This window comes from Ictalurus punctatus, chromosome 8, assembly GCF_001660625.3.
Source record: "Ictalurus punctatus breed USDA103 chromosome 8, Coco_2.0, whole genome shotgun sequence".
In the NCBI taxonomy this organism is placed as follows: Eukaryota; Metazoa; Chordata; class Actinopteri; order Siluriformes; family Ictaluridae; genus Ictalurus; species Ictalurus punctatus.
In genome coordinates, this window is record NC_030423.2 from 21,832,318 (window position 1) to 21,855,352 (window position 23,035).

General features: G+C 40.4%; 1 protein-coding gene across 3 annotated transcripts in view; it reads right to left on the reverse strand.

Annotated features, from left to right (window-relative positions):
- Nucleotides 1–23,035, reverse strand: part of cep290 (centrosomal protein 290) — a 44,541-nt gene that overhangs the window by 3,604 nt on the left and 17,902 nt on the right. For 2 of the 3 annotated variants that reach the window (XM_017474618.3, XM_053682103.1), the window contains 32 exons: nucleotides 22,444–22,608; nucleotides 21,820–21,969; nucleotides 21,625–21,740; nucleotides 21,443–21,545; nucleotides 20,558–20,788; nucleotides 20,137–20,310; nucleotides 19,928–20,039; nucleotides 18,379–18,584; nucleotides 18,135–18,286; nucleotides 17,943–18,054; nucleotides 17,412–17,867; nucleotides 16,673–16,837; nucleotides 16,475–16,582; nucleotides 15,861–15,995; nucleotides 14,363–14,626; nucleotides 13,910–14,017; nucleotides 12,921–13,120; nucleotides 11,559–11,772; nucleotides 11,229–11,366; nucleotides 9,348–9,569; nucleotides 8,391–8,513; nucleotides 7,810–7,955; nucleotides 7,542–7,700; nucleotides 7,260–7,383; nucleotides 5,801–5,938; nucleotides 4,635–4,721; nucleotides 2,559–2,732; nucleotides 2,344–2,460; nucleotides 960–1,132; nucleotides 647–788; nucleotides 504–562; nucleotides 242–336 (listed from right to left, as the gene is read on the reverse strand). In XM_017474618.3, coding sequence (XP_017330107.1) covers nucleotides 242–336; nucleotides 504–562; nucleotides 647–788; nucleotides 960–1,132; nucleotides 2,344–2,460; nucleotides 2,559–2,732; nucleotides 4,635–4,721; nucleotides 5,801–5,938; nucleotides 7,260–7,383; nucleotides 7,542–7,700; nucleotides 7,810–7,955; nucleotides 8,391–8,513; nucleotides 9,348–9,569; nucleotides 11,229–11,366; nucleotides 11,559–11,772; nucleotides 12,921–13,120; nucleotides 13,910–14,017; nucleotides 14,363–14,626; nucleotides 15,861–15,995; nucleotides 16,475–16,582; nucleotides 16,673–16,837; nucleotides 17,412–17,867; nucleotides 17,943–18,054; nucleotides 18,135–18,286; nucleotides 18,379–18,584; nucleotides 19,928–20,039; nucleotides 20,137–20,310; nucleotides 20,558–20,788; nucleotides 21,443–21,545; nucleotides 21,625–21,740; nucleotides 21,820–21,969; nucleotides 22,444–22,608 — 5,068 coding nt within the window. Of the gene's footprint in view, nucleotides 1–241; nucleotides 337–503; nucleotides 563–646; nucleotides 789–959; nucleotides 1,133–2,343; nucleotides 2,461–2,558; nucleotides 2,733–4,634; nucleotides 4,722–5,800; nucleotides 5,939–5,987; nucleotides 6,791–7,259; nucleotides 7,384–7,541; nucleotides 7,701–7,809; nucleotides 7,956–8,390; nucleotides 8,514–9,347; nucleotides 9,570–11,228; nucleotides 11,367–11,558; nucleotides 11,773–12,920; nucleotides 13,121–13,909; nucleotides 14,018–14,362; nucleotides 14,627–15,860; nucleotides 15,996–16,474; nucleotides 16,583–16,672; nucleotides 16,838–17,411; nucleotides 17,868–17,942; nucleotides 18,055–18,134; nucleotides 18,287–18,378; nucleotides 18,585–19,927; nucleotides 20,040–20,136; nucleotides 20,311–20,557; nucleotides 20,789–21,442; nucleotides 21,546–21,624; nucleotides 21,741–21,819; nucleotides 21,970–22,443; nucleotides 22,609–23,035 lie in introns of those variants that run through there. The other variant, XM_053682102.1, reaches the window with a different exon arrangement.

The window sequence follows — 23,035 nt, forward strand, 5'->3', positions numbered from 1 at the left end:
TTATGCTGCCCTGTGAGATTATACACATTAAGTACAAAATTTTTCATCCTCATATCAGGTGCATCCAGTCAGTTAGTTAAATATATATTTATAAATAATTACTATCATGACATCACAGTGTCCACGATATTTCACAAAAGCACATTGTGACATAATTCATCACAATATCGATATTATATGACCATATCACCCAAAGTCCCCCCCCCTCCAAGCGTGATGCATCAATACTGCTCAATATTACCTGGTCCGTCCATATGGGTTCCAAACTGCTCTTCATATTTCTGGATCCGCTCGAGAAGACGAAGCTTCTCCTTTTCCAGCTGGTGGTTTGCTAGACTGAATAACGAACGTCAATACTTAGTGAATTTTACAGGCATTTAAAATGAATGTTTATTGACGTGTACTTTAACTTTGCTGTTAGCTCGTATCATTAGAAGGTTGTGAGTTTAAACCTCAGCACTGCCTCATTTAAATGCATCTTCCAAATGAATAAATGTAGATACCTAACAGACTTAAACTCCTTAGCGAGCCCATCACTGGGAATATTTTTCAGGAGCTCTACCTAAAAAAAAAAAAAAAGTTGACAGATCAGTATGTGTACTTCTAAATCTAACACCAGGTCACGGTAACATTTATTTGAACACACTTGTTCATTCAGCTGTGCGACGGTTTGCCGCGTTGTTTGCTCTTTCTCACGGGATTCTGCGAGTTGCACTTTGAGCTCTGAGAGACTTGCGTCCTTCTTGGAGAGTTCATTCTCGAGCCCTTTCATTTTGTTTTCAAACAACCTGCAGGAAAATATTTCAGATGTCTGACCCCTCTTGATTCAGATTTGATTGATAACTGATCAGATGCAACTGAATATAATAGTCTTAAATCTTGTATATATTTTCCTTTAGTGTTATCTGAGTATTGTCGATTAAAAAAAAAAACACACTTAATAGCTAGTAGTTTTGTACCTCGTCACAACTTTAGATTTCCAGGTCTTGCTATCTGCTCCATCTATGGACGGACCCTTCGACTGAGCCAGTAGGAGCTTCTGGTTGGTCTCTTCGAGCTCCAGCTTCAGCTTTTCATTTCTTACTTCCAGACTGCTCTTCTCTACTCGCAGCTTCTCTATGGCCTCTGATTCCTGTATCAGAACATTTAACGCTCGGTAAATCCGTAGGTATAATCTCATTTAATATAAATGGGATGATTCAACTTCAGTACTTTTCTGTACATAAATGTGTGGTGGTCTGGGATAACCCATCGGATGCGGCAGCCAGATTCAAAAAGACAAAAGTTTTAATCAGGTTTTGGCCAAATGTGGTTTTTTTCCCCCCTTCTAACATGCTTTGAGAGCTCAACATTAACAAACCGTAAATAATTTTATTTACTTGATAATCTTGCATTGGCTGCTTTTTGAGATCTTCACTGCGGAACCTCAAGGAGTGTGAAGCTGGATCTGATCCAACTCCTCCTACAACATATCAAGCACACTTATCCAGACTGTAACACACTCCATCCCTGGACCTTTAGCTAGCCTCCACTGAGCTCTGTCCAGGTAGGAGGAGCTAAATTAGATCAGACTCCACCCCATGGAGTTTTTGTTTGGCGCCAGGAAGTACATGTATTTTTCTGCAAAGTTCATGCTGAGGTTAAGGGGTCTACTAAAACCTCGTTAGCTAACCATATGTTCACAATAGCAAGCGACAAACTGTTCATTCTCTATGTGCAACACGTGATAGCAAGCCGTGATATCAGTGACAGTGGCAAGTGACATATCCTGAAGAAAACCGTATAACCTTGGTTTCATCTTATCCTGTCATTAAATGTGTATAGAGACATGACGAAGACCAGAAGGAAGTTGCAGAGATCTTTTGTTCCTCTAGTACAGTTAGCTTGCAGAAGCTGAGCACTTGGCATGTAAATTAAACTTAAATAAACTTGTCTAGTGAGTTGTAGGCAGTATATTTGACAGTTTTTCATCAGAACTATGGAAAAAAATGAATGCTGGACAAGCCACGCCCACAAGCAACATCAGTACAACTCCAACTGATACGAGCGATTTGTCCCTTGCAAGTGTGAATGCAGGACAAGACTCAGTGAAATGTCCTCACATAGTGAATGTCACACATTTCAGTTCAGTTTGTAATCAGATACTGACTGTCAACATGTCTGCCATGATCCAGAATATCAGAATAAAATCTTTCTGTGCAACTTTCCTTGTATTTGTTGGAGACATGCAAAAGAGAACCACATTTCAGGCAGGTCTGTGTTTTACAGAATTAAATACTATAGTAATGTCACCATGTGAACTCTTTTTCCCAGACCACCACCACACCCAAAACTGTCTGAAACCTTTCTGATGTCCCTGCGCAGCCGCTCATTCTCCATCACAATTTTCTCCATTCCTTTAGCCTGCGACTCGAGTTTGGATGTCAGCTGATTCGGCTCTTTCGTCCTGTCGTATTCGGCCTGAGCGAAAACAAGACGAGCGTTGTGATTCACGAAAGAAACGAACACACGCACGAATGCAGGATGTGTGTTCTGGTGTGGCTGTATACAGGATAAACCTTGAGTTTCTCGTGCTCGTGCTGTAGAGCGGCGAGCTGCGCTTGGATCGCCGTCGCCGAGCTCTTTTTCAGGGTCTCGTTCTCTCGTTGCACCCGCTCCACCACCTTCTTCATTAGCGTGATGGTCTTCTCCAGTTCGGGGACAGTTTTTCCACTTCGTCCAGACTGCGCTGGCTATCAAGAGCAAGAAAACATAGAGGAACGACTGTACAGTGCATCCGGAAAGTATTCACAGCGCTTAAGTTTTTCCACATTTTATGTTATAGCCTTATTCCAAAAAGATTTAAATCCATTATTTTCCTCAAAATTCTACAGACAATACCCCATAATGACATCGTGAAAGAGGTTTGTTCAAAATTTTTGCAAATTTATTAAAAAAAAAAAAAAAAAAAAGCACATGTACATAAGTATTCACAGCCTTTGCTCAATACTTTGTTGAAGCACCTTTCACACCAATTACAGCCTCAAGTCTTTTTGAGAATGATGCTACAAGCTTGGCACACCTATTTTTGGGCAGTTTCTCCCATTCTTCTTTGCAAGACCTCTCAAACTCCATCAGGTTGTATGGGAGAGTGTCGGTGCACAGCCATTTTCAGATCTCTCCAGAGATGTTCAATCGGGTTCTAGTCTGGGCTCTGGCTGGGTCAGTCAAGGACATTCACAGAGTTGTCCTGTAGACACTCCTTTGTTATCTTGGCTGTGTGCTTAGGGTCGTTGTCCTGTTGGAAGATGAACCTTCACCCCAGTCTGAGGTCCAGAGCACTCTCGAGCAGGTTTTCATCAAGAATGTCTCTGTACATTGCTGCATTCATCTTTCCCTCGATCCTGACTATTCTCCCAGTTCCTGCTGCTGAAAAACACCCCCACAGCATGATGCTGCCACCACCATGCTTCACTGTAGGGATGATATTGGCCAGGTGATGAGTGGTGCCTGGTTTCCTCCAGACATGACGCTTGTCATTCAGGCCAAAGAGTTCAATCTTTGTCTTGGTCTGAGAGTCCTTCAGGTGCCTTTTGGCAAACTCCAGGCGAGCTTTTTGTGCCTTTTACTGTTGAGTGGCTTCTGTCTTTCCACTATACCATACAGGTCTGATTGGTGGAGTGCCGCAGAGATGGTTATTCTTCTGGAAGATTCTCCTCTCTCCACAGAGACACACTGGAGCTCTGTCAGAGTGACCATCGGGTTTTTGGTCACCTCCCCGACTAAGGCCCTCCTCCCACGATCGCTCAGTTTGGCCGGGCGGCCAGCTCTAGGAAGAGTCCTGCTGGTTCCAAACTTCTTCCATTTACGGATGATGGAGGCCACTGTGCTCATTGGGACCTTCAATGCTGCAGAAAAACATTCTGTACCCTTCCCCAGATCTGTGCCTCGATACAATCCTGTCTTGGAGGTCTACACACAATTCCTTGGACTTCATGGTTTGGTTTGTGCTCTGACATGCATTGTTAACTGTGGGACCTTATATAGACAGGCGTGTGCCTCTCCAAATCATGTCCAATCAACTGAATTTACCACAGGTGGACTCCAGTCAAGTTGTAGAAACATCCCAAGGATGATCAGTGGAAACAGGATGCACCTGAGCTCAATTTTGAGTGTCATGGCAAAGGCTGTGAATACTTATGTACATGTGTTTGTTTTTTTGTTTTTTTTAATTTTAATAAATTTGCAAAGATTTCAAACAAACATCTTTCATGTTGCATTATGGGGTATTGTTTGTAGAATTTTGAGGAAAATAATGGATTTAATCCATTTTGGAATAAGGCTGTAACATAACAAAATGTGGAAAAAGTGAAGCGCTGTGAATACTTTCCGGATGCACTTTATATCGCTGCTGTAGTGTAAGCGATACCAGGAACTACTTTTGTTTCGTGGATGTTCCACAACATTTAATGTAAAAACTGATCCTTCGCGACAATAACAGTAACTCTGCTTCATCACACCATACAGTACATGCCCTGCATGACCAGACATGCTTTATTCCATACTGATGACAAGCAGTGACATAAAATAAACACATATATTTATCACAATTATTAATCTAAATGTAACAGATATCCAAGAATGTAATGACCTACCCCACGGATATTACCCAGCTTCTTTTCCACCTCTGCTTTCTCCTTTTTCAGAGCATCACACATTTCTTTGAGGTCAGACACCTGAGCCTGTTGATAAATAACAGAGTCTTCAATGTGCCACATTTTATTTTTTATTTTTACTCCATCCAATGGCCACCAATTTTTTTTTTCAAAAAAATATCCACCTGAATTCTTTAAAGGCACCAGCAAGTTGAAATATAGCTGCAAGCAGCGATTGGTGGGCCCAAGCACCACGTGTGCAGCAATGTCTGTTGTTTCACCCACTTGTTGTATGGTACATTTATGTTACACTTCCTGTTTGAATGTCATGACATTAATTCACCTCCTCACCATGGCAACACAATTTAAGATATCAGCATTTCTTTTTATGACACAGCTTGATATAATTTTTTGCTTAACCCTCTAGTACAATGGTCACCAACCCTGTTCCTGGAGATCTACCGTCCTGAAGACTTTAGCTCCAACCATAATCGTGCCCACCTGACCATATAAAATCAGAAGAAGTTCTTCATCGACTAAAATAGGGTGTGTTCGATTTTGGTTGGAGATGAAACCTGCAGGAAGGTAGATCTCAAGGAAGAAGGTTGGTGACCACTGCTGTAGAAGGAGTTTAGGTTGTAAGCATCACGTCCTGCTGCTCGTTGGTGGCGCTATGACACGGAATATCACAAGGAATCTCTGTGAGGTTAACTGATAATGCATAACTCTGATGAAGCGGCTTTAAAATGAACTATTTAAAAGTTTGATACATGTCAAAGTGTGCAAAATAGAAAAAAAGGCAGAGAAAAAGGATGCTTGTCTTAAGGAGACAAAATTGTCTATCAAATTTGGAGCATGTAGATAAAACTTGATGCTTATATATATATATATATATATATATATATATATATATATAAAAAAGTAAAATTCACACTCTTAATGCTTTGACCCTAATGAAGCCATATATGACCCAGAAAATATGTAAATAATATGCAGTATATTCGTATTTATTAAATAATAAACAAAACCGCCATCCAGGATTCTGACCAAAAGAATTCATTTTAAGATCTTTTTCTTCAAAGGATTAACGTGTTACAGAGAATATGAGGAAGAAATCAAGAAATTAGTTGAAATTCACAGAGTTAAGGGAACGATCTTTGCCCTACCTTAAGACGTGGCAGGTCTTTGTTAGCCTGCTCTAACTGAAAGCGCAGCTCCAGGTTCTCGCTGGAGAGCTTGAGGTTCTCTTTCTGTAACTCATGCTCCCTCTGTGTCGGTGTCCCTGCTGAGCCCCGGCCAGATGTCTGTGCAGAGAATGACATTTCTAAAAGCCATGTGATAAAATACGGTGGACAGGTAACACTACCCGAGTGAGGTATGGCAAAAATATACGTTTGCTAAAGGGGGGCCAAGCACTGAAAAACGAACACAAGCGGGAAGCCTATGGAGGTATGATGCCGACTGTGCTATCTTTCTCGATGGGACACGCTAGGGTCAAGTACCTCGTCTCTCCTCACTGCTTCTTTAGAGGTTTCTCCATCCTCCAAAGCACTATGTTCTTGCTGCTCAGTCGTATGAACGTGCGCTTCAGATTCATGTGATTGTGAAGCTCCTGTCTGGCTTTTGTGAGATCTTTCTGTCAGCGCTGTTTTTCCCACTGGTGCCTCGTTTCGTTGCTCCCTATTGCCCTGATCTTCCTCCTCACATTGCAACACGTGTTCTTGCTCTTTTAGTTCGTCACATTCTTTAGAGGTGAACCGGGTTCCGTCTAGTTCTGTCTGAGAACATACAGACATTGTTTTTCTGATTTCTACCTCTCCTTCACGAAGCTCGTCCTTTTCTCGTACCAGTTCTTCAGAATCTTGACTTTTAGGCAACGTTTCATTTTCAGGCTTGCTTCCTAAATCTAAATCTTGACCAGGAATCAACATAGCTTCCATTTCTTCATGTCCACCTTTTTCATATACATTATTCGCTTCAGTACAAGGTCCAGCCATGATCTCATCGTGTTCTCCATGTTGATGGGGGCTTTGGTCTTTGCTTAATGAGGAAGACTGCGTTTTTTCGTCTTTATTGTCACTTGTGACCTCAAAGGTCGTAGAGCGATGGGCTTTAGGGGATAAACTGGACTGGGCAGAAGAAATCCTGCTTTTATCCTTGTAAGCAAATGGAAGGAAGATGAAAATGGTGATGATGGAGAAAAACAGTTCAAGCAAGAAACGCTAATGTAGATCAGTGGCTCTCAGAATGGAGTCCGGTGTGGTCTGTGATTTTAAAAGTTTTCTTACAGTGGTGTGTCCAACAATTATCAGAGTTATTATATTAGACTTTAATCTAAAAAGGTTTAATCTAACCATAATAACAAAAAATCAGTGGATTGCATGGTACATCAATAAACAAACAGTTGTAATATTTTAACAGCTGGATTATGTTCATAAAGAAAACTCTGTGTTGAGGGGGTGCAAAATTTCAGAACCTCTGTCACACATAATTAATGGGAAGCGCATAAGATTCATTTCTAATGAAAACAGTCAAAAGTGATAGATGAAGCCTTGTGATTATTTTATGGGTGCCATTACTAACGTGTGAGCCATTGCGGCAAAGAAACAAGGAGTGGATTCTTACCGATGGCCTGGATAGGGGCTCTTTTGCCAGCTGGCTTTCCAGAGAATGAAGTCTCTCCTCCAGGTAGCGGTTCCTGATGTTCATGTCCTCCATCGCAGCGTCCCGAGGTAAAGCCTGTTGCTGCCTGAACCACAGATGATAAATAAATAAATAAATAATGAAATAGGCACAATTTGGATAAATGACCTAAAACAATAGTAATTAGTAATTATATACGTACAATAACTAACAATGAAGCAGAGTTACTGTTAGATAAAAAAAAAAAAAAAAATTCAGGCATACTTGATGATCTCTATCTGTTGCTCCAGCTCACAGTTCCTCTTCCTCAGCTCCTCGATCTCTTTGTCAGCCTCGAGGGTGGCCCGTGTGCCCACCACCTGATCCACCGTCACGCCTCGACTCTTCAACTTCCTCTGCAGGCTCAGTTTCTCTTGCTCCAGCCTGCAGCACAGGATAAGGCAAAGATTTAGCGGTTGTGAAATCAAACCTCACATGAACCTTATTAAACCTTTATATTGTTGGATAAAGCCTGGAGTGTTGTGTATATGACCTTCCGTAGAGCTCCTTCAGGGTGGTCAGTTGCTTGGAAAGGGATTCCGTCTCTTTCTCCTTGTCTTTTAAAAGACTTCGGACTTTCTCCATCCTCGCCTGCCACTTCTTACCCTCTTCCCACCTCACCAGTTCTTCTTTATTAGACTGCATAGCCAGGAAAAAAACAAACAAAAAAAAAACAACCTGAGGTGTTCTCTCCAACTTCTGGACCATTCTATATACCATGAATGTTTTTTTCTTAAATCCTTATAACAACATAAAACATTACCAAATCCACGGTTATACACTTTCTGCTGTTAAAAATCCATGTATTACGCGGATCTTTGTTCATGTTGATTGTCTGCCGTACAAGTTGCTGCGTATGAGCTGTTACTATAGAAACGTTAATGTATTTGTGTTATAGCTGGATCTACTGTCCGAGCCGTGCTTTTATCCAAAAAATAATGACCAATCAGATTCGAGAATTCAACCGCGCTGTGGTGTAACACATGTCGTCCACGATCTGTTCCTAGATGGTGTTGACGCTCACTTCAGTCTGATTCATGATTCATGATGAGTCTGATTCATCTCCACGCTCACCTTGTCATCCCTCACCGCCATTTTTTTCTCCGCTGGCTCTGACGCATTCTTCCTGTCCAGTTCTGACTCCAGTCTGCGGATCTTATTGTGTAAAGCCTCTACTGAGGGGACTTCAGTATGACCCTACAACACACACACACAATTGCTATCTTTGACCTTTCTGAAGTGAAGTGACATAACTTTACATATATGACACACCGACACTCGATTGCCTTCGGTCATCTACGAGAAAATGTAATTGGATTCATTTTAAAATACAAATCAATCTTATAAGGAGATATATCCTAATTTCTTTACCAGAAGCCATGAAGGAGCCAAAATATCTAGAGAAAAGTCTCCATTACAGTCTTTGTGCTTGTGTTACGTAAGAAACGACTGATTTTGAATATTAGCTGATTATTACGAGTACACAGGACTTTCTATTAGTCTGAATTAGCACTGGGATACAGAACGTACAATATTGATATCATGATAAATTAAGCCACAGTATGCTTTTCTGAGATGTCATGATATCTTTTTATAAAGGTTATTATTAAAAAAATGTATTCACTTATGAACTGACTGGAAGATGCTGATGTGGTGTTAAAAAGTTTCAGATCTTTTCCTTCTTTTTAGTGTTTACTTTTTTCTATCAATTAAAATGGTTAACAGTTAAAACAAAAATTGCATTACTGGCAGTTAGCAGGCAAAGTGATATCGTGATGCATATTGTGTATCGTGATCATAATCATGATGTGATATTTTGTTCATATCACCCCAATCCTGGTCTGAATAGGACACTGAAGGATTACTATATACTTTGATTACGGAGTATAAAAATTATTACACAGTATTTGTAGTGTAGAATGAGAACAGTGCCCCCTAGTGGTGCTCCTCAGATGTTGCACAGTGTCTCGGTATGAACCCTGACTCCAGGCTGGAACTTTACACGTGAGACGGCAGACTGTGTGTATGTACCTGCAGGCCGCTGCTGAGTCTCTTCACTTTCTGCTTCAACTCGTCCAGCTGTTCTTCCAGATTGTCTCTCTCGCTCTGAAGTCTGCTCTGGATCTTCTGGCTCCTCTGTAGCTCGCGGCTCAGGCTCTCTACCTCCTCCTTCAGAGAGATCTGTCGGGTTTTCCCTGCTTTCACGCTCTCCTTCCAGCTCTGCAGCTCATCGTTCAACTCCTTTACACGAGCCTGAAATGCCAACACACACACACACACACACACACAGAATAACTTATAACACCAAAGTGCTTTTGCAGAAACCAAAATATGCTGAAGATTATTATTGTTACTCCAATTAACATTAGCACTATTTTATGTTTATTATTCATTAAGTCTATGTACATTTGTAATAACTTGTTTTCTTTCATTTACTGTTTCTCTAAATTTTTTATCTTGTTTTTTGGTCCTAATGTGAATCTTCTCTAAGACATTTTAGATATCATAAGTCTTTTTTTTTTTAGAAAAAAAAAAGGATTTTTTAATTATTTAAAAAAATACAAACTGTTTGGATGAGACCGAAGTGGTGTTAAAATGTTATTTATAAATATAAAAATAATTATTTTGTAGATATTACAGAACGCATCATCGAACAGTGTTTTAAATGCTGGGAAACTGTTAGTAATGCTATATTTCGTTATACTTATTGTGTATCGCAGAACTATACAAGACAGTAAAAGTTTATGAAATAGTTTGTATTTTATCAAATACCAGATATAGATAACGGTAGTTATCAAAAATTCTTTAAAAAAAATCTTTAATCTTATATTTAGGTTTAGTTTATAAATAAAACTAAATCTTTAAAAAAAATGTCAACTGAAATAATTTAGAATAAAAATAAATGGAAATGTAATATAATTTAGAATAATTCATAAAATAATTTAGACATTTTTAATTAAATAATTTAGTAAAAATGACTGTTACTAATTATTTCTAAAATGACTGAGGAAAAAAAAAATCAATAGTTTGTTAACATAATTTGTTTGTTTGTTTACATAAGCCATTAAAAAAAAAATCACTATATAATCTTACTTATATACTGTATATCATATAAAGTATAATGGTTTTGTGGTCCCTGTTTGGAGCAAAACACCATTTTGGATTCAGGCACAGAAAAGCGTTATATTTGATAAAACATGATTTGGAAGAAAAAAAAAGACAAAAAAAAAAAAAACAAGACTTCGTTTAGGCCGTGGGTTTTTATTAAAATTAACTCACTGCGTTTCATGACTAAACAGAAGCTTCATAAAGGTGGACAGTATTAGTTAAGAAGAGCAGTACTAGTTCAGCAATATTCATTGTTTCAAAATATTCCACGGTTCCAACAGTTTGCTGGTTGGTTAGTGGATTTTTGTAGAACATTATTGACACCCTTTCTAGTGAGGTGCAGTGTGTGTGTTCATTTATCTCTCCCTAGAGACTAAAATAACTCCAAAAACCTTTATTCTGTCGATTTAACTAAAATAAAACTAATATAATAAGTGTTTACTCTTTTATATGCTAATACAGTGCCCTCTACTAATATTGGCACCCTTGGTAAATATGAGCAAAGAAGGCTGTGAAGAATTGTCTTTATTGTTTAACCTTTTGTTAAAAAAAAAAATAAATAAAAAAATAAAATACTCTGCGCTCATGGATATCATCCAAAAACAATTGTTTGATATCCATGAGAGCAGAGTATTTCTGTGAATTTTTTGAACAAAAGATCAAAAGGTTAAACAATAGAGACAATTTTTCACAGCTTGCTTTGCTCATATTTACCAAGGGTGCCAATATTAGTGGAGGGCACTGTAAATACACATGCGAGCACCTCTGCACCTCTCTATGTACACTTCCTGTCAGAGCTCTGACCTTGAGCTCTTTGGTTTGCTTGTCCACGATCTGCTGAACATTGAGTGCCTCCTCTTTCTGGGCCGCGTTCGCGATGATCTGTTGCTCAGCCTGGGACGTCATCTGCGCCCGAAACTCGAGCATGGCTTTACTGAGGGCCTGCATGCCGAACAAAAAGATCAGACGCCAGCACACAGCTAGTGATTTCCTCTTTACCACATGCTGTGTAGCGAAGGAGCCAAATGCTGTCAAACATAAAACTCTTTTAAACCTAAAAACACAACAATAACATTAGCTTTTCTCAGGAGAGGAAATCGATACAAGTGCTTTCTGGAATATTCATTCGGTCACCTTCAGCTGCTTCTCTTTGAGGGCCAGCTGGGCCTTCAGGCGCTCAACCAGATTCTTCATGGTGTTGCTTGGCGAGCGAACGTTGGCCTCTTTTTGTGCCTCCAGCTCGGTGCTGAGGTACTGCAGCTCTTTCTCCATCTGGGACAGCTGGGATCTCAGATCCTCCGATTCCTTAGACATGGCCTTTATCTGACACGTGTGCCTTTCCTCCAGTCTGGAAAGCAGAGCAAGGAGGAAATCAGCAGGGTTTCTGACACAACAACAGATTCCTGCTTCACTTCTCGTCAAATCCAAATCGTATAAACCTCTAAAGCAGGGGTCCTACCACATCACCACTGATTTATCACACACAAGGCCCGCAGATCAGGACCGGACCAATAGATGGTCAAATCTGGCCCGAGAAAGGAATTCAGAACCTGTGGAACCTAAATTAAATCTAAATTAAAATCTGACGGGAATTGGATCGAAAGATTAAAAAAAGGGCTCTCTGTTAATCCACTAGAGGGCAACATAGAGCAATAATCTCAGGGCCATGAACTCAGCTACTGACTAAATTAAGGATGTAAGCGAATTCGAATACATTCTTCAGACCGAACTGTTGTAAATTAATACAAAGATGAATACAGATGTGAACAGTAGGTGTGGAATTCATAGAGAGCTTCCCAGATTGCTTTTTGCAGAACATCTGGTTCAGATTCGAGACTTCGATCTCACAGGACACAACAACAAAAAAAACTGCACGAGTGGGAGTATTATACTAAGCATACGAGAGTGAAGATCACATGACAAAGACAACATTCATTCACGAACAAGAAGGGCACGATTACAAAAAAAAAGTTCCAGTCTAGACCACGCCCACTCCTGTTTAAAATCCAGATATAATTATGAATATTTGGAGCACTAAACAGATAGCCACAATAGATTAGGTGGGTGATCATGTCATTCTTCATTAGCAAGCTAGAAAATTCAAAAAAATAAATTTCCAGAATAAAAAGTGGACATGTGGAGTGTGGAGTTTTCCAAGAAAAATGGACTAGTTCCAAGATAAGCTGGTCAAAGCCCACATGGTGCTGAAAGACCGTTATGAGAGTCGTAGTGCTGAAAAATATGACGATGTGCAACTGAGAACAGGAAAAAAAATATATATTTTGCTTGCTACATTGAAGAAATATTGAAGAAATATTACGGACAATTTTTGTTTTGCTAATACACTGCAGTCTGTTCATCTGTTTGTGCATTCAGACTGTACCTTTCAAATAAATGAAGTACAGGTCTAAAGTCACACTAATATTCTGATTATTATCTCATCTTCGAAATAACCAGATGTGTTTTTGGGCATGGCACAGTATCAGTCAGACTTACTTGGCCGTTTGCGCCGCATGCTCTTTGGCCTGAAAAGCTGTGACGTGTCTCTGTCTCTCCAGCTCAGCGCTCAGCACCTTCAGCTTGTGCATTAGCGATGACAGAGACGTGTCCTGCTCCGTCACCATCTGCTCCATTTCAGCCAACCGTTCCATCTGCTTCGTGGTCGGGACGTCCAGTCTGGGTTTCTTCATCAGCTCCTACAGAACCCCAGATGTATGAACGGGTGATGAATACAAGTGTATATTTTATTGACTTGTTTATTATATTTATTTTTAATCTCGACTTGATTTTGGTTTGGTCATGGTAGGAGACGACAGAAACGAGCACCTTACTGGAGAAAATCTTTCTGTTAATTCTGACTGGATAGACGCTCTTTGGCCAAAAGTATGTGGACACCTGACCATCACACCCATACGTGTTTCTTCCCCAAAGTTTTGCCACAAAGTTTGGAGCAAACAATTGTATAGAATATCAATTTCCCTTCACTGGAACTAAGAGGCCCGAACCTGTTCCAGCATGACGACGCCCCTGTGAACAATGCGAGCTCCATGAACACATGGTGTGTTAAGTATGGAAGAAGGTGGAAGAACTCGAGTGTCCTGCACAGAGCCCTGACCTCAAACTCACTGAACATCTTTGGGATGAACTGGAGCCTCAACCTCACTAATGCTCTTGTAGCTGAATGAACACAAATCCCCACAGCCACGCCCCAAAATCTAGTGGAAAGCCTTCCCCAAAGAGTGGAGCTTATTATACCAGGGAAAGCGGGAATAAATCTGCATAATGCGATGTTCAACAAGCACATATGGGTGCGATGGTCAACAAATCCAATCTGAATAGTGCTTTATTTATTAAACTGACTAATAATAAGATTAATTGGACCAGGTAAACATGGTTTGATTTACACTTCCTTAGAGGCACAATAACCAGCTTGTCACGTTGTTCGGAATTTAGCTGCATCCTTAAGACGGACAGTGTGACCTCACCAGAGTCGTCTGTCTGAAGCGGTCCAGGGACAAGTCCATGTGAAGGTCCAGCTGTTGGTGCAGGTTCCTCACTTCCTCCTCGTGCTTTTTTACTGCTTCTTCCTGTTCCTGTTGGCCCACAGCAAAGCTAGCCTTTTATCAATGTGACAACAGCTACATTTTTAGAAATATCATCCAACTATTCAAATGATATGCACAGTAGGAGAAGTACACCACCATATTCACGTCAGGTTTTACTCTGGAAAGGAAACCAGTTACAAAATGTGTAGAGTAAGGAATACCACACTTGAGGGTGTGGTGTTTGAGAAAAATAATCAATGACTGAGAGGTGTTATAAAGTGGAATTACTGTTAACACCTGAAGATTGAATTGTTTTCCTATAACAGCATGTCCTGTAGTGTTATGTTCCTTTTATACCACTGCAGTTTGACAGAAATTACGTTCTGTACGTACCTGTCTCGCCCTGGCCAGAAGGTTCTGGTACTTCTTGAGGACCTCCTCTTTCTGGTCGAGGAGACACTGCAGGTTGCTGATGGTCTGTTGTGCGATCTTCACGGCATGCTGGCTGCTCGTGTCATCCTGCTTGCTCAAGTCGGCGAGGAGCCTTTCCCTGTCGGCGGTGGCAGGGAGACGGAGTCGGAGCTCGTTGATGACTCGATCCCGCGACAGGACGTTCTGCTCGGCCTGCCACAGCTCCGCCTCCTTCTCCTTCAGCTTCTGTTCGAGCACAGCAAACACAACACAACTCCTGACACTGAACCGTAGGCAATCAGATGGCAGAACAGTCGGGAGGCATTTATTTATATATTTTACGATTGTTAACTTTCTCTTTCTTTCTAACTTCTTTCGTTGACATGCTGGTCTGTTTTCCCTCTGGTTAACGGTTTCCTACAGTAAATCATCCCACAGTGTCGTTGGACTACCTGCTGATAACGGCGCAGTGGGATTTAACCTTTGCTTCATCTCTATCTAAAGAGAGCGATGCAGCGTCGCTTTAGTCCTTTAGTCTGTCCAGCTCTCTGATCTCATCATCTGTACGCTCCGCTCAAACAGATCAGCTTCCGAAAGCTTCAATTCTCATGCTAGAACTACCGTCAATGCTATCCCGCTTCTTATCTCATATACACTACCGGTCAAAAGTTTAGACACACTCATTCTTTATTTTTATTTTCCACTTTTTAGAATAATAATGCAGTCATCAAAACTCTGTAGTAACACAAATGGAACTATGGGAATTATGTTGTGATAAAAAATAATTTAATATATTAGCATCTCCATGTAGATGCCCTTTTTGCCTAGAATTTCCAGAAATGTATTCTTGGCATTTTCTCAACTGATTTCTTGAGGAATTTCCCTGAGATGCTTTTTAAACAGTATTAAAGGAGTTCACACCTACACAGGACTCTTATAGGCTGCTTTTCTGAACACTTCGCTCAGAGTTGTCCGTTTAAAAAAAAATTTTTTTGTAAATAAAATGTTAGTTCTTTAATGAAAGAAATGAATACATCAGCACAATGATATTTTTGTCTACAACACCGATTTCAAACATTTAATTATATACCTTCAGATCAAAAGGTTTTTAAGATCATGAGAAACTTTTGACCGATAGTGTGTATATCGCGAACTAGCTGGGTCTCTACTGTAACTCCGTGACATATAGTTGAATTGCATTCTGGGAATTTGACGTCGCAGGAAAATGGTGAGTGAGAACAGAAACTTTTGCTCTTTTTGTTTTTAGGAGCGCACAACAAAACCTTAATGTTATCCCTTATGTTTGAGATTGTTGAATTATTATTATTATTATTTTTTTTTTAACCCCTATTAAACTCATTCATAAAATGTGCTAGCAATAACAATCACACTAACAATAACAATACATAACACATCACAAATAATTCCAATTATTTCTAGTTTCAGTTTGGAGTTTTCATTTGACCACGTTATGCTTTACCTCCTCCATAGTTTTGCAGGTGGCTTGAGTCTCCAGAATGGTGCGAACGTACTCCCTTAGTTTACCCAGAGCTTGGTCCAGCTGATGAGCTAGAGGCTGGTTTGGATCTGGCAGAGAACCCATGCATTCTTCAAACTAAAACCACAAAAAGCACACAGTATCTTGTAAGTTTTTATAGTTTTCTTGCAGGTGTGTTCAGGGACACAGCTCCTCGTTCTCTCTCCGCAGCCAATCAGACTAAGCCTTGAAGTTCTCCAAGGCCAAACCGTCTAATCTAGAACACCCAACCAATTAGAACAACAAGGTGTTTCTTAGTCACCTGTCAAAATTCAGAAAGCCTCTTACACTAGCTTTCAGTTCTAACCTACGCAGAGTGTGTGTGTGTGTGTGTGTGTGTAGTTTCAAAAGCTAACATCCACATACAAAGTTGCTTTAAGGTGTTGAGGATAAATATTAAATTAATCAGTGATTAAATTAAATTAGTCAGTGATTTTAGCAGAAGTTCAGTGTTCTCTTCAAAGCCACAATGTTAGAACACCTGAATGCAAGTGCATGAAGCTGAGCTTGCTGAATAACTAGGAATCATTTCAGAATTATCGGCACGATTAATAAACCTTCTGAGCAGATCCGATGATTTGGTTCTGCTGTTTCTCATAGATGTCCAGCTGTCGCTCCAATTCCACCTCTCTCTGATCCCACGAGAGCTGCTGCTCTTCCAACAGCTACGACACACACACACACAAACATTTTAAAAGTCAGCGTTTATTATTTATTTATTTATTTTTGTTTTATCATCAAATGGCATTTTTTACGTTGTTCTGCTGCACCAGTTCCTCCTCGAGACCAATGATGGAGCGCTCCTGCTCGGCCACCATGTTCTTCAGATACCTGATCTCCTCCCGCTGCGCCACCAGCTCTCTGTTCTTCCTCAGCTCCTGCAGACGAGCCTCCTCCAGCTTCTTATGCCACTCGCTCACCTGTACAGGTCAGTGAGCAGAAGAGCTGAGCACTCAGTCTGAGTGAACTAATCTTCTCATCCTAGACTATAGTCAAAATGCTTGGATGTAACTATTAAGATTGACAAATACTGTATTTTACCAAAAAGAAACAGCCCAACATGTTTAATGATTACAGCATAACTAAAGTTTTTTTTCCCCCCCAAAATATTTGTCGGATTTGTAAGTTATTATCCGGGAAAAAGCATTCACACCCTGGTCAGTGTCGAACTATTTCCAAACTCCTCATTTTGTATCGTATGTCTATGAAAACCACTGCAATACAATTTTTACAAAATGCAAAAAAATCATCGTAAAGAAATGTAAAAAAATCTACTAAAAACTGTAAGCCTAGAGTTTTTAATTCGACTCCTGTGGTATCTGTTCATAAAAATATGAATATTATTAACTGTTATTAATCTGTTAATAAAAATATGAATATTATTTTGAATTTTTAAAAAAAAATATTATCGATTATCTTTTAAAAATGAGAACAGAGAATTAGTCTTAAGCCTTATTTGAGTATGATTGAGTAAGTAAAATGAAATTCCTATACCTTCTGAGCTCCTTTAACGTCCTTCAGTGTGGCTGTGAGCTCTTCAAGACCCTTCAGTCGGAGCTCCAGCTCCTGCGCTTTCCCCTCAGCCGTGCTGCGCTCCTCCTGCGCCCGGCGTGCCTCCTCCCGCGCCCTTGCTCGGTCCTCCTGCAGCTGCAGCATGGTGCTGGAGAACTTCTCCTGCTGGCCAAGGGGCAGTGCTCCGGAGAACCGTCTGCGCAGGGCATGCAAGGCCTGGCGGAGGTGTCTAGCACGTTGACGCCCCTCCTGCCTCGCCTGCCACAGCGCCTGCTGCTGAGCGTCCAACTGCTGCTCCGCCCGCAGCCTCTGAGCCTCCAGGTGCTGAAGGCGGGTGGTGTAGGCCTCAAGCCTGCTGATGGCTGCCGTCTCGCTCAGCTGCAGTGCCACGATGTGCTGATGGAGCTTGGCGATAAGGGCCTTCTCGTCACTCTGAGCCTGGCAGTAGTACATTTTTATATAGCGTCGTTCCAAAAATATTTGCGCACAAACCAAAATGAACAAGTTCCTCACCTGATAGTCAAGCACCTGCCTCCTGAGACACTCCACCTCCTTTTCCCGGGACTGCTGCCTGGCTTCCAGAGCAAATACCTGCATTTTTGCTATGTCTGAAACCTCCCGCAACCTGAACACAACCATATTCGATCAGCATCCGAGGTAGAATTACTGATTCATGAGTGTCTGATCTCATGAATGCATGCTTACTTAGACACCTCTATCCTGAGCTGGGCTTCGCTTTTCTCCAGCTCAGAGATGCGGAGCCGGTCAGAGTCACTGACTTCTTTACTGACGCTATCGGCCAGCTCGTCTCGTAGCTCACGCTCAATCCGCTGTGCCTCCAGGTTCTGCTTCGCCATCTGAACACACAAACGCACACCAAAAGTTTTACATTACCTCTATACCTCTATTACTTCAGCAATGCTTTTATTTTTTGACGAAATAGACATACCTCGGCAAACTTGACCTCCAGCTCAAAGTTCCGCTCCTCCACCTGTTTGAGAGAGCTCCTCATGTGCTCGTACATCTTCTGAGCGTGCTCGGCTCGCTGCCTCTCATTCAGCTCCTTCATCTCCAGGGTGGTGATGCGCTTGGACACGGACACGATCTCGCTGTTTGCCAGAGCCTTTGCAGCTTTATCCAAACCATTCTCTCCTCCTGAAACCCCCCCCCCCCCCCCCCCCAAAAAAAAAAAAAAACATACACTACCGGTCAAAAGTTTAGACACACTCATTCTTTTTTTATTTTTTCTCTCCACATTTTAGAGTAATAATAAAGTCATGAAAACTCTAATAATAACAGCACAAATGGAACTATGGGAATTACGTTGTGATAAAAAAAATCCAAAATAAATCAAAATAATTGAAATTTTAGCATCTTCAAAGTAGACACGCTTTTTGCCTAGAATTTCCAGAAATGTATTCTTGACATTTTCTCAATTCGATTTCTTGAGGAATCCCTCTGCGATGCTTTTGAAACCTACGCTGGATACTTATCGGCTGCTTTTCGGAAAATTTTGCTCCAAGTCATCCGTTTAAAAAATATTTTTTTTGTAAATAAAATGTCAGTGAAATCTCTAATGAAAGAAATGAATATGTCGGCATGATTATATTTTTGTCTACAACACCGATTTCAAACATTTAATCATATACCTTCAGATCAAAAGGTTTTTAACATCATGAGAAACATTTCAGTCAGGTGTCTCCAAACTTTTGACCGGTAGTGTACATGACGTTGACTTTGTCTCATATTAGTCAAACTTGACTTCGACTTAAAATTTAGGATCTGGTTGTTTCTCGGACTAATCCCCTCTCTTTTCACTCCCTCTGTCACGAACATTCTTCCCTTTTTAAAAATAAATAAATAAGGGAGTTACTGTCACATTACAGGATTTTTAATGTCTGGAATATTTCTTTTTCTTTTTTTTTTTTTATAACCAAACCCTTTTGTCCTGGACTTGCTCAATAAGTTTTCATGATGCATTTTGATCAGTTGTGTTCTCAAACAAGCTGAACAGATGTAGGATCTGCACAGATGACTGGAAAAGACCAGGTGGTGATTTATTTATTTTGCTGCCCACTGTAGCCTCAGATTCCTGTTCTTGGCTGACAGGAGTGGAACATGATGTACTGCTGTAGCCCATGCGCCTCATTGTTCAAAGTATTGTGTGTTCTGTGCTGCTTTTCTGCTCACCACGGAGGTAAAAATTGGGGTTATTCGAGTTACTGTAGCCTTCCTGTCAGATCTTCCGATTCTTCTCTGACCTTTCTCATCGACAGTGCGTTTCCACTTGCAGGACTGGATGTTTTTCGGTTTTTCGCACCGTTTCAACATCCAGCCATTCCCTAATTCTGATGTTTGATTAACTGAATATTAAGCTACAACATGATTAACTGAGTGGAGCATTACCTTTCTGTGCTATTTTGTGTAGACTCCTACCCTAGTATCCCAAGTAACACTACAAAATGTGGAAGTCACGTGGCATGCATGCAAAGGTTTACCAGCGGTGTTGAGGTGTTCCCAGGCCTGCTCTAGTGTGTGCAACTTCTCCTTCGTGATCTCGAGCTCCTTGTTGATGCCGCTGATGTGCTCACGGAGGGAAACGTTCTCACCCTGAAACCAGAAATCAGACGACGGAACACTCTTGCGATGGAACGGTAAACCCGGTGCTAGAAAAAAAGCAGAAGAATTATCAAAACATCTTGAAAACCTCCAAATGTTCCAGCGTGGTGGTTCTCTGAATGAGGTGGTTGTCTTTCTGGAGCAGATCTCTGTATTTCATCGTGAGGTCGTTGTACTGCTTGTTCGCTCTTTCCAGCTCCGAAGATGGGACGCTGTCTTCCAGCACTTTCTGGAGTGCCGCCATTTTGAACGCAGCCATCTCCTGCCAAAACAACGCAGATGTTTATAGACAAATGTACGAATTCGACCAACATGAGCCGCCTTTCCTGTGTCTGAATGCTGACCTTCAAAATACATAGTTAACTAATTCATTGATATTACATGATTAATATTAATTCAGAAGAAAATTAATTGATTTAATGTTCCACTCACATTTATATTCTTTAACTACATTTCTATAGTCTTGACATGTATAAAAAGACATGAAGAATCACGCAAAAAAGTTGCACCTTGAACCTCTGGAGGTAGCCGATTCGCTCTGTAACAGCAGCTTCCATTTGCACTGAGTCATCCTTCAGCTTGTTGTTCTCCTTCCTCAGGTGGTGCTCCTGCTCCAACAAGGTGGTGTAGCGGCGGGTCAGAGACCTCTCGTTCACTCGCAGTAAAGTCATTTTACGGGCCGCCTCGGCCACCTGCCTCCTAATCTCAGCCGGATCCTGCTGCAGAGTCTCCAGCCAGAACTGAAAATCCAGACACCAAAAAAACACAAACAAGCAAAAAACCATTCATTCTAATTAGGCCACGTTCACACCTGGCATCGCGTGATTGATCCAGAGCTCATTGAGTGACATCACTTACTGAGGCTAAATCAGCGTTGCACAGTTTTAACGATTTTGACCCAATCCATACAATCCAAAACCAGCCCTTCATTAAGTGTTAACCATAAAATAATAATTTAAAAAAATTCTGAGGCTCAAATGAAAGATCACAGTCTTTTCACACTGAATCTCATTTGACCTTAAAGAATCTATTTTTTTTTCACTTAACAAATCACTTTTTCCCTTTCTGAATCACTATTTTAACTTAATGCATCACTATTTTACCGTAATTAATCAATTTATACCTTACTGAATCACTTTATTATCTTACAGAATCACTTTTTACTTTACTGAATCAATTTATTACCTTACTGATTCACGTTTTTCCTTCTTGAATAATTTTCCTAAGTGAATCACATTACTGAATCACTTTTTCCCCCTTAGCCAATCACTTGTTTTTCCATTACCAAATCACTTTATTACCTTAATGATTTGCTTTATTACCTTAATGAATCACTTTTTACTTTAGTGAATCAATTTATTACCTTGATTCATATTTTTCAGAGTCTGTCTTACATTATATTCTTGGATCTTCACCGCATCCAGCTCCTTCTGCTCTTCCATTTTGGATTTCAACTCCGTAAAACAGTCTTTCTCCTTTTTCCAGGCCTCCTTCTCACTGAAACCAAAAGCAGATGACGCTCTAGAACATTCTACACAACTTTTGTTTCGTTATTTACCACACAAACAGGACAAACCTTTGGTACTCTCTGTACAGCAGTCCTTGTTGATGTCGCATTACGGCGAATTTCCTTTTGTACTCATCCAAAGCCAGACCGTGCTGCTTGCTCGAATCTTCTTTATTCCTTAACTCCTAAAAATGAGGAATAATTGAAGAATTGAGACAGGATGCAGTTTTGATATAATAGTGTACAGGATTAGGAGACTTTTACCTGTAACAGCTGGATCATGTACTCATTGAGAGAACTGATGACTTGTGCGCTGGATGGTGTCATTTCTTCAGGCAGAAGAAGAGGTTTAGGAGCTACAGCCATGCCTGCCGATTGCCTCACAGCCTCAACCTCACTCACTAAACGTGCGACCTGACCAAAAAAGATCAGATACAAGAAATAACATACACTGGTGCCTTGCATAAGTATTCACCCCCTTGAACTTTTCCACATTTTGCATATACTTATATAAGGAACTATACATTATTATTATTATTATTATTATTATTATTATTATTATTATTATCATTATTATTATTATACCACAGCGCAGTTGAATACTCGAATCGGATTGGTCAGATGTGCACTGGTCAGAAGGTGTGTGAAGCTATAACTTGAAAGTGAGAAAAGGATGATGTGTGGTTCTTTAATTAAAAAAAAAAACACAAAAACTTAATCACTCGCAAGTTGCTATGGTATAAGAGGAATAAAACACTTACCCTGTATATGATTATTTTCCTATAACAACACAACCCAAAGTGTTTTATTCCTCACACGTCCACTTTAATAGTTCTGCACGGTGAAGAGTTGGAATGGGTTTTAGAGGGAAAATCACGTAAGACGAACCTTTTCATTAGCCTTCATTAGCTGAGTCCGTGTGTTGGCTGCCTCTTCTCGAGCTGCCTTCATCTCCTGCCTCAGTTCCTCGTTCCTGCCCGTCAGCTGATCCAGCTGTGCTCTCAGATGTGCAATTACATCAACCTTCCCCTCTGAGTGCTTCATCTCCAGGGCCTGGACATAATTACACAGATGCTGCTTCAAAATGAATCTTGTTCTCTAGGGAAGTCATACACAGACTTGCTGATGTTTAGGAAACATGAACGAAACTTCATGTTGCAGCTTAACACAGTAGCATTCCGAGGGCCACCATCTTGGACATTCAATTACATTTTACTTTACTGAATCACTTTATTACCTTACTGATTCATGTTTTACCTTACTGAGTTGCTTATGTTCCTTACCAAATCACCTTTCCCATACCAAATCACTTTATTACCTTATTGATTCATGTTTTTCCTTATTGAATAATTTTTTCCCATACTCAATCAATTTATTACTTTACTGAATCAATTTTTTCCTTATCAAATCACTGTATTAACTTACTGAATCAGTTTTTTTCCATAAAAATCACTTTTTCCCAATTACCAAATCACTTTCA